Below are 13,034 nucleotides of genomic sequence, written 5' to 3'. Positions count from 1 at the left end.
CTGCATGCACACACGCATGAATTTTCAAAGCGGTGACCCAGCCAGCGCTTTGTTGTTTCTTTCTTCACTTCCAGAAAAGTGCATTGTAAACCCATGACCTAATTCGGAGCAACATTTCAGAGGGAACAGGAAAACATTCAGCTATTCTTGTCGCTACTGAACTCCTGGCCCAGTCACCCAATGTCAACTCACTAATTAGGCTCCTTACTGATTGACTGAGGAACTTCTCGGTCCAAAGGGGATTTTTCTGCCTCACAGTGCCTGGTGTGCTTCACAGTTGCCGGCCGACTTCGGAAGCCTCATGCCAGCCAAATGTTCATACACACTTACACTGCAAAGATTCCTAGTATTTTTGGATTATTTGCACTGTTTCACGCGTCACATGTTGCTTGTTATCTAAAAAAAACAAAAAAACTGGCATGCGGATTGTCTAATGAGGGATGCTGCGTGAATAGCGCCACTCTCCTGCCTGCTGTTTGTTGGGAAAGGTGTCACACTCTGACCCACATATGTTACTTTGACCAGCACTAAACTTTTGTCTCCATGGCAACACCCAATGTAAGCGGGAGGGATGTGCCTAGTTTAGAGGCTTGATGTTGTTGTTGTTGTGTGCCTGCGCTGCTAGCCAGAGCCTCCACAGCTCAGCACAGACAAGCCCACACAGCTTGCGCTCAACGCCAACAGATATACGAGGCGATGCTGGTCCTGTGCTGAGAAGTGGATATAGAAAACTTAACTTTAAATCACTTAGTTTTTTTTTTTTTTTCAGAATCATCCAAATATGCATTAAAACATTCCATATGGCATGTGCGCACAAACAAACTCACTTTTTTTTTGTCTCAGCAAGGCAAGGGGTGGATGAGAGGGATGATGAAGGATAGAAGTGGAAAGGAGAGAAGGTCTCTGATGTATAATTCAACTGTGCAGTGGGTGGGCAGAGGACGATGGTATGTGAGCTGGGAGAAAAGAGAGAAAAGGAGAGTAAGTTGGAATGAGGAAAGATAGGTGGGCAGAATAGAGAAGGAAGGGAGTGGGAGGCTGGAAATGAGGAATGGGATGTGGGAATCCAGCACTGAGCTCCTCTCACGTTACCCCGTATTATCCATCACTGCACCATTTGGGGATATGTGCCACGACAAAGGGATTTATATGAACAAAATGGTGTGCGCATTGCTTGGTTTGTGTGCATATGGTGTACAGCATTAAAAAAAAAAAAAAAAACTTCTCAGACTGCAACTTGTACAAAATAAGTTTGGAGCGCATTTTATCTCCAACATGCACGTAAACATAAACAATCTCGAATTTCACCTTAATGGCTGTCTGAGTAAACCAAGTTCCCGGAGAAGGCAATTTGCTTTCAGCCAGGTTGGTGCAATTACGGCCCACACGCTCAGCCACATTTACACTCGCACATGCACAAAAATCAAGCTTTTGTCTCCACGGGGCAGATGGTGGCTTATAGCATTTGCACATTTGGCTCTCGAAGCCAGGAGCTTGGAGAGAGAAAAAGAGAGAGAGTTAGAGAGAGAGAGAGAGAGAAGGATAAAACAGGAATGGAGGGATGTAGGAAAACAAAGCAGGCTGTTGCACCCCTGGAGGGAAGAGCAGATCTGCTTAGTTAGGAGGCTGGCGTTGAGACCTCATTCTCCCACACCCCCACCCCCACCACCCCTTTCTGTATCTCTCCTCACCCCTCCCATCCTCTTTATTACTCTTTCCCGCTCTCCTCAAGACATTAACACGTTTCTGCCATCCACATGCCTGGCTGCAGGCTATGGGTGAGGTGAAACGGAAAGGGAGAGAAACAGTTGATTTCAAATGCATGTTTCTTCAGGGTGGTGGTGGTGGTGGGGGGGTTGTAGCGAGGGGTCTGCAGAGCTACAGTAGAGGAGGGGCTGCTAGAAAAACAACCAGGGGATGGGAGAGAATTTTAAGAGAATAGAGAGAAATATGACCTAAATAACAAGCGCACCTCTCCCCCGCTTTTTTTTCTCTGTCCCAGTTCAAGCGCGTTTCACTGAGTGTGCGGTCATGCAAGTTTAAGGGCTACACAGTCATAGCAGCGTATGCTTGTGTGTTTGTGTGTGTGTATGTGTGATTGTGTGTGTGTGTGGCTTTACTTTACAGTGCCTCTGAAGCTGTGTGGTCCATACAGGTCTGCTGTCCAGAGATAGTGCCCTGTGGTGTCGCTACCCACTGATCACTTCTGTCTCACCCACAGAGGGAAGAACGCACCCACTTGCGCGCACACACACACATGCGCATACATACACATGCACACGCATGCACACGGAGCCTCCACTTCTTCCTTCTCCTCACTAATCCTCCCACGTACCACAGCCTCCATCACCAGTTTGAAACAGGCAAGATTGGCGTCTCAGTGGCCAAGTCAGTGATGCAGGTTGTCCAAGGCTTTGGCTGAAACTGGAGAGCAAACATGTATGATTTTATTCAGTGCACCAGGCACGTTGGCTTCCAGTGTTTTCAAGTAGCTTCTTCCATTTTACTTAACTTGACTTTAAACTGTTGGGGTCCATCATGTTTATACTGTTCATGTATTTTCAGGTCTATTGAAATAAGCGAGGAATTGCAGTGATGATGGTAGAGCTGAAGGAAAAATCCCCACTACAACTCTTTATAACACTATACTTGTTCTCAGGAAATATCCTGAAACATGTAAAGTTGTATTAGAATAGGGTGACCATATTTTCAAACCCCTAAACCAGGACCCTTATGCACACCGCACACACGTATGCACTTATGCATGCATGATGGCCATTTTCGTCAGGAGGGTGACAATGATTTAGCACACCTACTGAGTGCACCTTTTAACACTAAGGACAACACCTCAGCAGACGAAAAATTATTTTGTCTCCCAAAATCCACCAAAACATAGTTGAAAACTGTATAATAACACTAGTAAACACAAAAGGATTACACTGATGTAATATAACACAGTTTGTATTGATCGGCAGACACATTTTGAATCGAAACATAAGGTATTTGTCAGTGTGCACAAGCGCAGGCTGCCGGCTAAACTGTGACACACTCTGCCAGCTAATCTGGCTGAATGTGCCGTCACCAGCTTCCAAGGGTGTCACTTTGAAAGTGGAGGTCAGACTGCTTCATCTTTGGCACCGTTAAAATCAGCAGAAAACGCGGACTCTTTTAGGTATATAATGTGCATGTTTGGTTTGAACTGGAGGCGTGAATGGCAAAAACTGGGACAACTTGATGGACTGATGGAGGGATAGATTGATGGATGGATAGATGGATCGATGGATGACCTTTATTGATCCCAAATTGAGAGATTTTGTGTAACAGCAGCAGGTTATCCAGACATTGCATAGGAAAAATAGTGGGCAACATTAGCAGAAAAATATGTATCTTCAGAAAAATAAAGCACAAGAAAATAACAACATAAATAAAGTAGCTCAATACAAAGAATATGAGAAAAAAGAAAACGTTTTGCATAGTCTATAAGGCTAACAAAAAATAAAATGCAGTAAAATATACTGCATTTAGCACCTTTGAACCTTATATCTGCAAATGGTGTGTAGAAATGACAGACGGGCCATGCTGTGGATCTTCAGCATGGACACACTCCAAGTTAAGTGTTGCAGCACACTGCAGCTTCTCTGCCTGAAGAGTCAGAGACATACCTTTTCGGTCTCGGATGAACCCTGCTTATGTAAACTGGAGATCCTGCAGTGTATAATCATAGAACACTTGAGCCTGGTGTGCAATGTGGCCACGGAGCTCCCTGTCCTCAGCTGACCAGGCTAGATCAGTTATCTCATCTATCTGGAGGCAAACCGAGAACTGAGGGAGGAAAGAAAGGAGATAAAGGCAGGGGAACGGTAATATTGTGGTCCGGTGAGGACAGGAAGACAAAAGTAAGTGAATGGAAGAATTTGAGGATCCATGCCCGGGGGGGAAGAGAGGCGCACAAGGAGTAGATGCGCGATTATTCTCCTTGGATCGACTTATCATCCTTATCATCCTCTCTCGGACTAATGTGGTAAAGGTCAGGCAGGAAGTGCGAGTGACATATGCAAAGTTAATATTTCAGAGGTTTGCTGATATTCACCTATTTTCTCCCCCAACACAAACACTCATCAGGCCGTCACTACTGAACTAGGTGCCGTGGACTGCTCGGGGAAAAAAGGCCCAGACAATGTAACAACAAGTTGAATGTCACATGAAGGAAAATGAAATCAGGAATGACATGTTCATCGAGCAGCATTTAGAGCTGTAAAATGCTGCTGCAATTTGTCAAAATGTTACCACATCACTTTGGTTTGTTGATAAGTGAAATTGAAATTTTCAGCTTATGCCCCGGGGCTGTGTATCTCAGATAAGCGGCACGAAATGAGAAGCAGGTTGGTGTCGTGAGTAAGCAGCCCTTCAACCAGAGGATCCCGGTTAAAGTCCCCGTGTTGGCAAAGCATCTGCCCTGCTGAAGTGCCGTTGAGCAAGACAATCAGTTAAAGCTTGGGAGAATATCTGATAATATTCAATATTGCAATATTTGAAGTCATGCCTCAATATTTTGTACAATTTCAAACCCTCAACAAGGTCAGGCACCTATTTGTAGTTTTATTTTTTACTATAGTTTTGTATTACTATTGAACATGGTTATTTTTGGCTTTATTCTCTAAAGGTGTTGGAAGCTTAAAATCTCCACTAGCTGCCCCATCATAACAGCTAGGCATCTCTTCCAGGCATCCTCAGTCTGGTGAATTTTGAAAAATTTTGAAATAAATTAAAACAAATGAAAACATGACCAGAAAATAAAAAATAAAATAACATAATGGGTTGGAAATTGATTTTTTTTTTTTTTTTTTTGAAATGTTGGATGCATCACAGACAATATTTTGAAGATAATTTTGCCCAAGCATAATGTAGTACTTTCAGTATTTGTGCATGATTCTGCCAAACTATAATAAGAATAAGAATAATAATAATAACAACAATGAATTTTTATTTCAGACACATAGTCCATATGACAAACTATTATACTGTGACTAATTCTAATGTAGTATTGTAACGCAGCTTGAGAAGGCTGTGGGATTAACAGGTAGGTATTCCAGATTGGGACACTGAGTGAAATCCAATGTCACCTGGTTGTTGTGGTGCACTCGAGGCAGGTCAGGTCACTTAGAGGCAAACTTCCGCCTCTACACTGAATAATTCAGAGGAGGCCATACACATGCACACCTGTGTGAATGTGTGTGTTTCTGTTTGTGTGTGTGTGTATGTGTGTGTCCAAGCATACTACGTTGTGCAATACTGTTGTGGAGCAGCGAGCAGATCATTTCAGTACAGTGCGAGTGTGTGATCAAGGGCGTTAACTGCGTGGTTTCCTTTTGGCCTGCCCCGTCGGAGAAGCCCTGTGGCCCATGGAGGATCACGTTACAGATGTCCTACTGCTGGTGGAAAGACTGAAAACTGACTCAGTGTTCTGGGGAGGCCGTCTCCCCACTGTGTATGTGTGTGTGAGTGTGTGCATGCAACACCCAACAAGTCCTCATCCACTTGTTGCTTCAGAATAAATGTCCTCCAAAAAAAATATTTAAAAAATAGCCTCAGTGATTTCTACTCCTTTAAGTGAAGCGTCTATTTCATCTGTGGTATTTACATGAGTGCATCTCGTCAACACAAACCTGCCGTTGTTGAACCATTACCATGATAATACCAGCACTCTAATGTGTGGGCAGATCATTTGCATAGCGCCAAAATTGTCGTTGTAGTGCGTGCGCTCTCGTACACATACTGTACTTGTGTATGAGTCACCACACTTAATGCATCATCTTCCCTCTCAGAAGGATTTTTATGTGTGTGTGTGTGTGTGTGTGTATACGCATGTACATGTGTGTGTGAATCTGGGTCAGCACTGTATGTAAACACTCTCCGTGCGAGAGGGAAATGAGATGTGCGAGAATGTGTCACCATGTGTGTCACGGTTTTAAACATCTCAGCATCCATCTTTGTTTGTTTACCCAACACTCAAGGTTTCAGATAGCTGGCAACATTTTCCAACCTGCCATGATTCACTGAGCGCACCCAAACTTCGTCTCCAGCCAGATAGGTGTCAGCCAAATTAATGTTTTAATGATGTTTTCTCAGGCCTCCTTGAATACCCCCCCCCCCCTGTTCGTTTTTGATCATGACATCCCAGTGCACACACACAAAGCTCGGTCAGATAAGCTGTTTGCTCCTGGTGTTCACACAGGCAGAAAATGGGCTGTGCACTAATAGTTGTCAGTAATCATTCAGCATTATTGGGTTTTAGCTGAGTCAACGCTGCTGTAATTCACTGTCATCCTGGCTCGCGGTGACGTCAATCCTCCAGTCACCTGTGACATAAGGCTCTGGAGTTACACACCTCAGGCAAATGAATTGGGCCCATACATCTCCATGTCATGAATAATAGGTGAAGGGGTGAAGGCAGGATGCACTCGGTTAACTCCCGCCCCTGTCTGCTCTCTGCCTAAAGCCTCCGGAGGGCTCCACCTGTTTCCAGGCTTTTCTTCAGCTCCAGTGATCTGAACAGCCTTGGCTTTCTAAGGAAACTGAGCTTCTGTGATTTTTGTCAATGGATTGGGCTCCATCCATCACATTTCTGCGCCTCTGCGGGCCTGTTTTGGACAAAGCTTGGAGGAATATTTGATTTCAACGGAGGGGGCCAGCATTTCGATTTTAAACCTGTTTGCCCCCCAGCCCCACACAGCCTCGCCAACATGCCAACAGGGCCCTAAGCTTCACATTCTATATCTGGATCAAATTTGATGAGCCTTTGAGGAATAATGTGTTTTTAAATCAATATCCAGTATCCACAAATTAAACTGATTGACACCCGCAGTGCCACCAGCAAGCCAAAAAGCCTCTCAAGCTTCAAGCAACAATATTTCAGACAACACACACCACATTCGAAAGAAAGAAAGAAAGAAAGAAAGAAAGAAAGAAAGAAAGAAAGAGAGTAATTTGCACCAGTCGTTGGGGATCTCATGGTCACAAGAAGGATGGTACAGTGTATGCACACCTATGGTTCACTTCAAATTTCAAAAGTAGAAGTAGGCTTGAACACACCACTACAAATTATTAGACAGAGAACAGACATTTTGCTCTGAATAGACCTCTTGAGAGTTTGTAAACAAGGCTAATACAGAAAGCTGCATGTGCATTTTGGAAACAGAAATGGCAGAAGTGAGCGACTATGATAAACAACACAACTCGCCTCCAAAACGTGCATTCTTTACTGCCCAGTCGCCCCTTTTTATCGCCTTCGGCCACCGTTTTCTCCCATTGCTTTGACAAATTTGAGACCCTGATGGAGTCCAATCTAATTTCATCTCTTTGTGGGCTGAACACTGACTCTGGCAGCCATTAAGTACACACAATAACATGATATTTTCTGATCTAGAAATATGATCAAATAAAATGTGAACCCACCACCTACCTGGTCACTGTTCCAGCCTCCATAATAACACAGCCAAACTTCTGTTGCCAATATGCACGTTCATCATTGTAAAGACGCTGGCCCCAAGCCCGGCTCTAGGTATTTGTCACCATATTTCTATCCCGCGAACCATGAACCCTTTGAGTTTTCAGCCAACAGTCATTAAAAGTGCAGGAGCAAAAACAAGGAAGATGAGTACAGCATTTCAGTCCATTGATACTATACATCCGTTTTATGATGTTGAGGAAATGTTAAGACCTTTGGACCATCTTGACATGTTAAAGGAAGCTTTTAGGAAGACTGTTTCACTCCACCTTTTGAAAAGCTTCATCTCTGTACTGCCATTTTGTTAGGCCCTCCCTTGTCTATATCAACATTTCCTGTTCCCTGCCCTCTCTCTCCATTGTCCTACTCAATTTACCCAATATCCAACGACCCCCTCCACCTCCTTCTCGCTCTTCTTCCTTGTCACAGTGGAGAGTGAATAATTCATGTTCTTGCTGCTCGCTAGATGAATCGTGCGAGCGGGAGCAGGATACACGTGCTCTTGGAGTCTCAGAGTGGCTCTTCTCTCCTCTCCAAAGACCCTGGGACAGTATAGAGGAGGCCACTCCGCTCCACTCGAGACCACAACTGCTACTGCAACCTGCCTGCATGATATCGCTTTTTTTTTTTTTTTTTTTTTTTTTTTTACAGCTTTCGTGACATTCACACGTGAGCCCTGCCCCGGCTGCCCCCTTCACGCCCCAAAGCCCAGGCACGAAGCCACCAGAGAGACACCATGTAGCCGCTGCTCACTGCACGTTCACATACAGCAAACTGGGAGTGCATGGTATCGCAGCCTCATGTATTAGTTGCATTGGTGCATGCTGCATTGCCGAGCTTCTTTAAACTGCATAAAACTCTATTTCAAATTCTAGTGGCGATCCCCAAGGTTCCCAAAGGTACCAAATGCAGTACATCCTGCTGACTTCTAGGAAAAATATGTATAAAATGATGCGCAAGACATCTTTTTTTATTTTATTTTATTTTATACAACAATATTAGGCCCAGACATTGAGGTGTAAAGCAGAAGATGCAAATGAACACACAATTTTCCCCACTGACTATTACTTCATTATCATATGCCTTCATACTTCATAAGAACAGCTCAGTCTGAGATCCACAAGTAAACAAATGGGTCGGCCAAACACCACCACCAACAACAACAACAACAACAACAGCAACAACAACAACAATAATCATGAATAAAGACATATTTTCATTCTTTACTTCATTGATTTAACTCTTAACATAAGGAATAAAAGCAAACAACACATGCATTTGAAAAAGAAACTGAAGAATTGTATTTGCTATATTTTAGGGCTTACATTTTGTTTATTTGTAATTTCAATAAACATTGGAGTAAAATAGATATTTCATCTCGTTTTTTAATCCTCTGCTCTGCCATTTGAATGTAAAAGCTGCGGTGTTGTAGCTAGTAGTTTACAGGACAAAAAAATACCCACTCAGATTTTATTCTCTCTCTGATGATGTTTTTAGGGCATTGTTAGCATTAACATTAGCCATAGCTAAATAATGTTACGTGATAGTGGTTAGGGTGGCACATTTCTGCCTAAGGGTCTCTTCTGAAGGGCTATGAAGCGAACAGGACAGACTTCTGCATTTCGCTGCAGATGTTTCAAGATTTATATATTTTTTTTGTTTTTATGTTTCTGCTCAAGATTTTTTTTTTTTAGATTATTTTTTTGGCATTTCTGCTTTATTTGACAGAAGAGATAGACAGGAAAGGCAGGGGAGAGAGAGAGAGAGAGAGAGAGAGAGAGAGAATGACATGCAGCAAACGACCTGAGGTCAGATTCGAACCCCGGTCGCTGCGATCAGGACTAAGCCCTGGTACATGGTACGCACTCTTAGCCGGTGAGCCACCGGGGCACCCCCATCTGCTCCAGATTTTCTAATTTTATTTTTCCTCTCCATTATCGTTTGAGATGGCGTTGCTAACATCCCAGCTCTGTCTCAAATGTATCAAGCTGATGCATAATATATAGGTGTCATTATCATATAAGATGAAATAAAATCTATCTTTGAAACTACGTAGCTGGAAATTTAAGGAAAAAAAATCAAAGTTCAAGGGGTTAAAATCTATTTAGACTGTACAACTGTACAACAATGAAACTTATATCAACAGATCCCCATAAAATGAATTCCCTCTAATCATTCTTTATCAAACCATTGGATAATAATCTTCAATTCTCCTGAAACCTCTCTACTTTACTGCTCTGCTGAGATGACCCCACTCACATACTGGCTGTATCAAACTCATAATGTGAAAGTTTGTTGTGCGATGCTCATTGTACTGCAAATTATGTGTTTTTACTCCCACACATACTTCTGTCTGCGGAGAACTTCCTCGCTGTGCTTTTCAAACTAAGTCTAGATGCATCTGTATGTTTGTGTGTGTGTGTGTGTGTGTGTGTGTGTGTGTCTGAGTGAGTGTTCCCTTGCCAGAGTATGTGTTCTGCAGTCCTCTCATCTGTGAAGTGTAATGCATCCTGATAACACACGTGCAGCTCACATGGAGACTTAACACGCTGGAATGATGTTGATGGACTCAGAACAGCAATTATTCATATGGCAGGACCCTCGCAGTTTATGTGCTGTCATGCCACATTATGAGACGAGCCTGTGCTCACTGCCTGGCCACGCAGCCGGCGCCGTGGACTGACAGGCTCAATACACAAACGCCTGCTCTGACTCACACTGCGTGCACCAGCTTGGCAAGATTCAAAGAATCTGCTATTTGACAGATGTATAAAAGTCTATTATTTAATCTATACACTTTATTACCAAGCAAACAACAGTAGTTATGGGATTTTGATGACTTGGTATTGGATTTGGCAGATACATTTTTATGATTGCTTGTCTCACGCTGTTGTCTTTCCCTTATATCCACAAGCATTTATCATAAGACAAGAGCGTTTCAGGTGCTGTTTGTGCTGCTATGTTTAGATAAAAATATCATGAAAAAAATGGTAAAAAAGTGATTATAAATCTAAAAATGGTGATTATGGTAGTTATGGTGGTGTTAATTATGGCCATAACCGAGAGGATTACAATATTGATGTTTGTGTTTTGCTCTTTGTCACCCGTTCCAGGTCAGTCGTGTCTTGAAGCCTGGAGGGCGTTTCCTCTCCGTTACCTTTGCTCAGCCCCACTTCAGGAAGCGCCTCTATGCTCGCAGCGAGTACAGCTGGTCCATCAAACACCACACCTACGGAGACAGCTTCCACTACTTTGTGTATGTAATGACCAAAGGGGAGGAGCTTAGCCCTGAGGACGCGGCACTGCAGAGAAGGCTGCTGGAGGAGGCCAAAGACCCTCCGACTACAATCACAAAAATACAGGAGAATAAGGAGGACTACCTGTTGAATATTGACTTATGACACCGGTTTTCAACCTGGGGTCCAGGAGTTCCAGGAGTTCCCCAGAAAAATGGGGAATATTTTAATTTTACTGTCTCGTTGACTAGAAGTTAACCCAAAATGAGAGAATGTAGGTTTCATACTTTTCACTGTTCATCTGCCAATCTATAGTACAGACAGTTATTTTTTTCCTCTTCAACTTTGTCATGTTGAGTCTGTGGGGAAGTGCTCAAAATATGATTTAGCAAAACTTCTTTTGCTACAACTAATTTTTGCTCTACGCTCATTATTTTATTCTGTAATAATTCTAGCTATAACATATCTTTAGCTGCGATCTGATAATAGATGTTTATGTTTACATCTGGAGGAAGTGATTCCCGTGGGAAAAATACATTGATTTTTACGTTACACCACCGGTGTGCCTGAATTGTGAAATATTTTAGCCTTGGCCTTAAACACCGTGAGCAACCATGGTCATTCTAATGAAATATTTTTGTATCAATGTTTTTTAAAATATTTGTGGGATATTACAGAATGTCAAAATAATTCCGATTGCCAATAAAATGTTTTTTAGCCACAACCAGTACAGCTAATCATAGTTGCTTTTGCCTTTGGTTTCATCATCATTCTTTTTATATTCTGCCAGTCACTACTCTAGGTTATGTGATAGAAACCTTAATTAGTCATAACCCAATTCTCCATTCCAGTGCTCTTGGATGTATACAGTAAGTCAGAGGGAGAGGTAGTAAAAAGAACAGCCTCAGATTCTCTAGTGCACTACAAGCCTGTCAGTGTTAGACAAATTGCATGTCAAGGCATCGTATAAGTGCAGCACCAGCCTGCATGTCGAGTCAGTGTTTAAGTCTATTAATATGTCACCCATTGGTGTTGTCTGCATCTGTCCCATGGTTCCTTTACATTCCAGACAAACACTTAGCCGAGTAACTGTCTGAGATATGCCATGTTTGATGCACCTGTCAAGCACACAACACCACTACCCACACACACACACACACACACACACACACACACACATACTAGTAACAGCCCATTGTGTGTATTATTTGTTGAGGAAACATCAGATGAGCCTTCGTTCCTGTGCTCTCTGCTGCTTAAATATAGACCAGTATGAGAGAGAGAGAGAGACACGCAGGCAGACAGGCAGGAAGGCTGGTGACTGGAGGGGGGACTACATTAATAAAGTAGAAATCATTTATTTTTAATTCTCCGCTGAGATCTAATTACTGTCTATTTTTAAGACTTGAAAAAAGGTGTGTGATCTTTCAGATGGCTCTTCTTTCCTTCCTCGATTTTATGCTGGTAATATGTGGTTGTTATTTTGTTTAACTTTGACAATTTGGAGATTTACCAAAGTTTAACCGATGGTGCTCAAAAGGAATAAAAATTTTAGGAAAGAAACTCCTTTGTCTCTGTGTGCTTGATATTGAATGAGGATTGGAGTGATTGAACTATTGAGATAAAAGTGGCTGAACCAAAATGTACAATGAAAAATACACACACATTCTTTGCACTTTTTAATGTATCGCTTTTTTAAGGCTCGGAGTGATTGTGTGCCATTATCACAGACTATGATCACACACACACACACACACACACAAAGACATTATGATCCTATTAAAACAGATGAATTACTATCAGACAGTGATGGACTCTCACCTCTTCCACACCCCTCGCTTCCCCCACAAACTTGGATTGTCCCAGGGTGCAGCCCATTGGTTAGTTTGGCAATTATGAGGTTTCCATGGTGACAAATGAGTGCAGCGGTCTGGCCACCCGACCAGGAGGGTTTAAAAAAAAAAAAAAAAAACAGTGTGGCACCTATTTGCCCGGGCAGAGCGGATGGCAGGAGGGTGCTTATGTAAGTCTTATGTGGCATATTGACAATAGAGGCTTTGGCCTTGGCAGGAGGCCAGTCCAGCCACACCGCAGCGCTGGGACAGCAAAAACCTTTGATGGAATCAGCTGTGTGTGGGTGGGCGGAGGTGTTAACAAGATGTGCTTCCACTCTGTGTTGGTCAACACAAATAGATGACGAGTCATGTAGTGTTTGTTACTTTCCTGCTCTTTATTTCCTGCGAAAGCTTTATGTAATTCTGTTTTATTGTTCTTCCTCTCTGCTGTGTTGG

At 42.8% G+C, this 13,034-nt stretch overlaps 1 protein-coding gene across 1 annotated transcript in view; it reads left to right on the top strand.

Annotated features, from left to right (window-relative positions):
• ece2a (endothelin converting enzyme 2a) overlaps positions 1–11,571 on the top strand; it is an 83,562-nt gene extending 71,991 nt beyond the window's left edge. The window contains exon 4 of the mRNA XM_030074682.1: positions 10,621–11,571. Coding sequence (XP_029930542.1) covers positions 10,621–10,908 — 288 coding nt within the window. The 3' untranslated portion in view covers positions 10,909–11,571. The remainder of the gene's footprint in view (positions 1–10,620) is intronic.
• The last annotated feature ends 1,463 nt before the right edge of the window (positions 11,572–13,034 follow it).

Source organism: Myripristis murdjan, chromosome 17 (assembly GCF_902150065.1).
Source record: "Myripristis murdjan chromosome 17, fMyrMur1.1, whole genome shotgun sequence".
NCBI classification, from domain to species: domain Eukaryota; kingdom Metazoa; phylum Chordata; class Actinopteri; order Holocentriformes; family Holocentridae; genus Myripristis; species Myripristis murdjan.
This window is presented reverse-complemented; position numbering and strand designations above follow the sequence as displayed.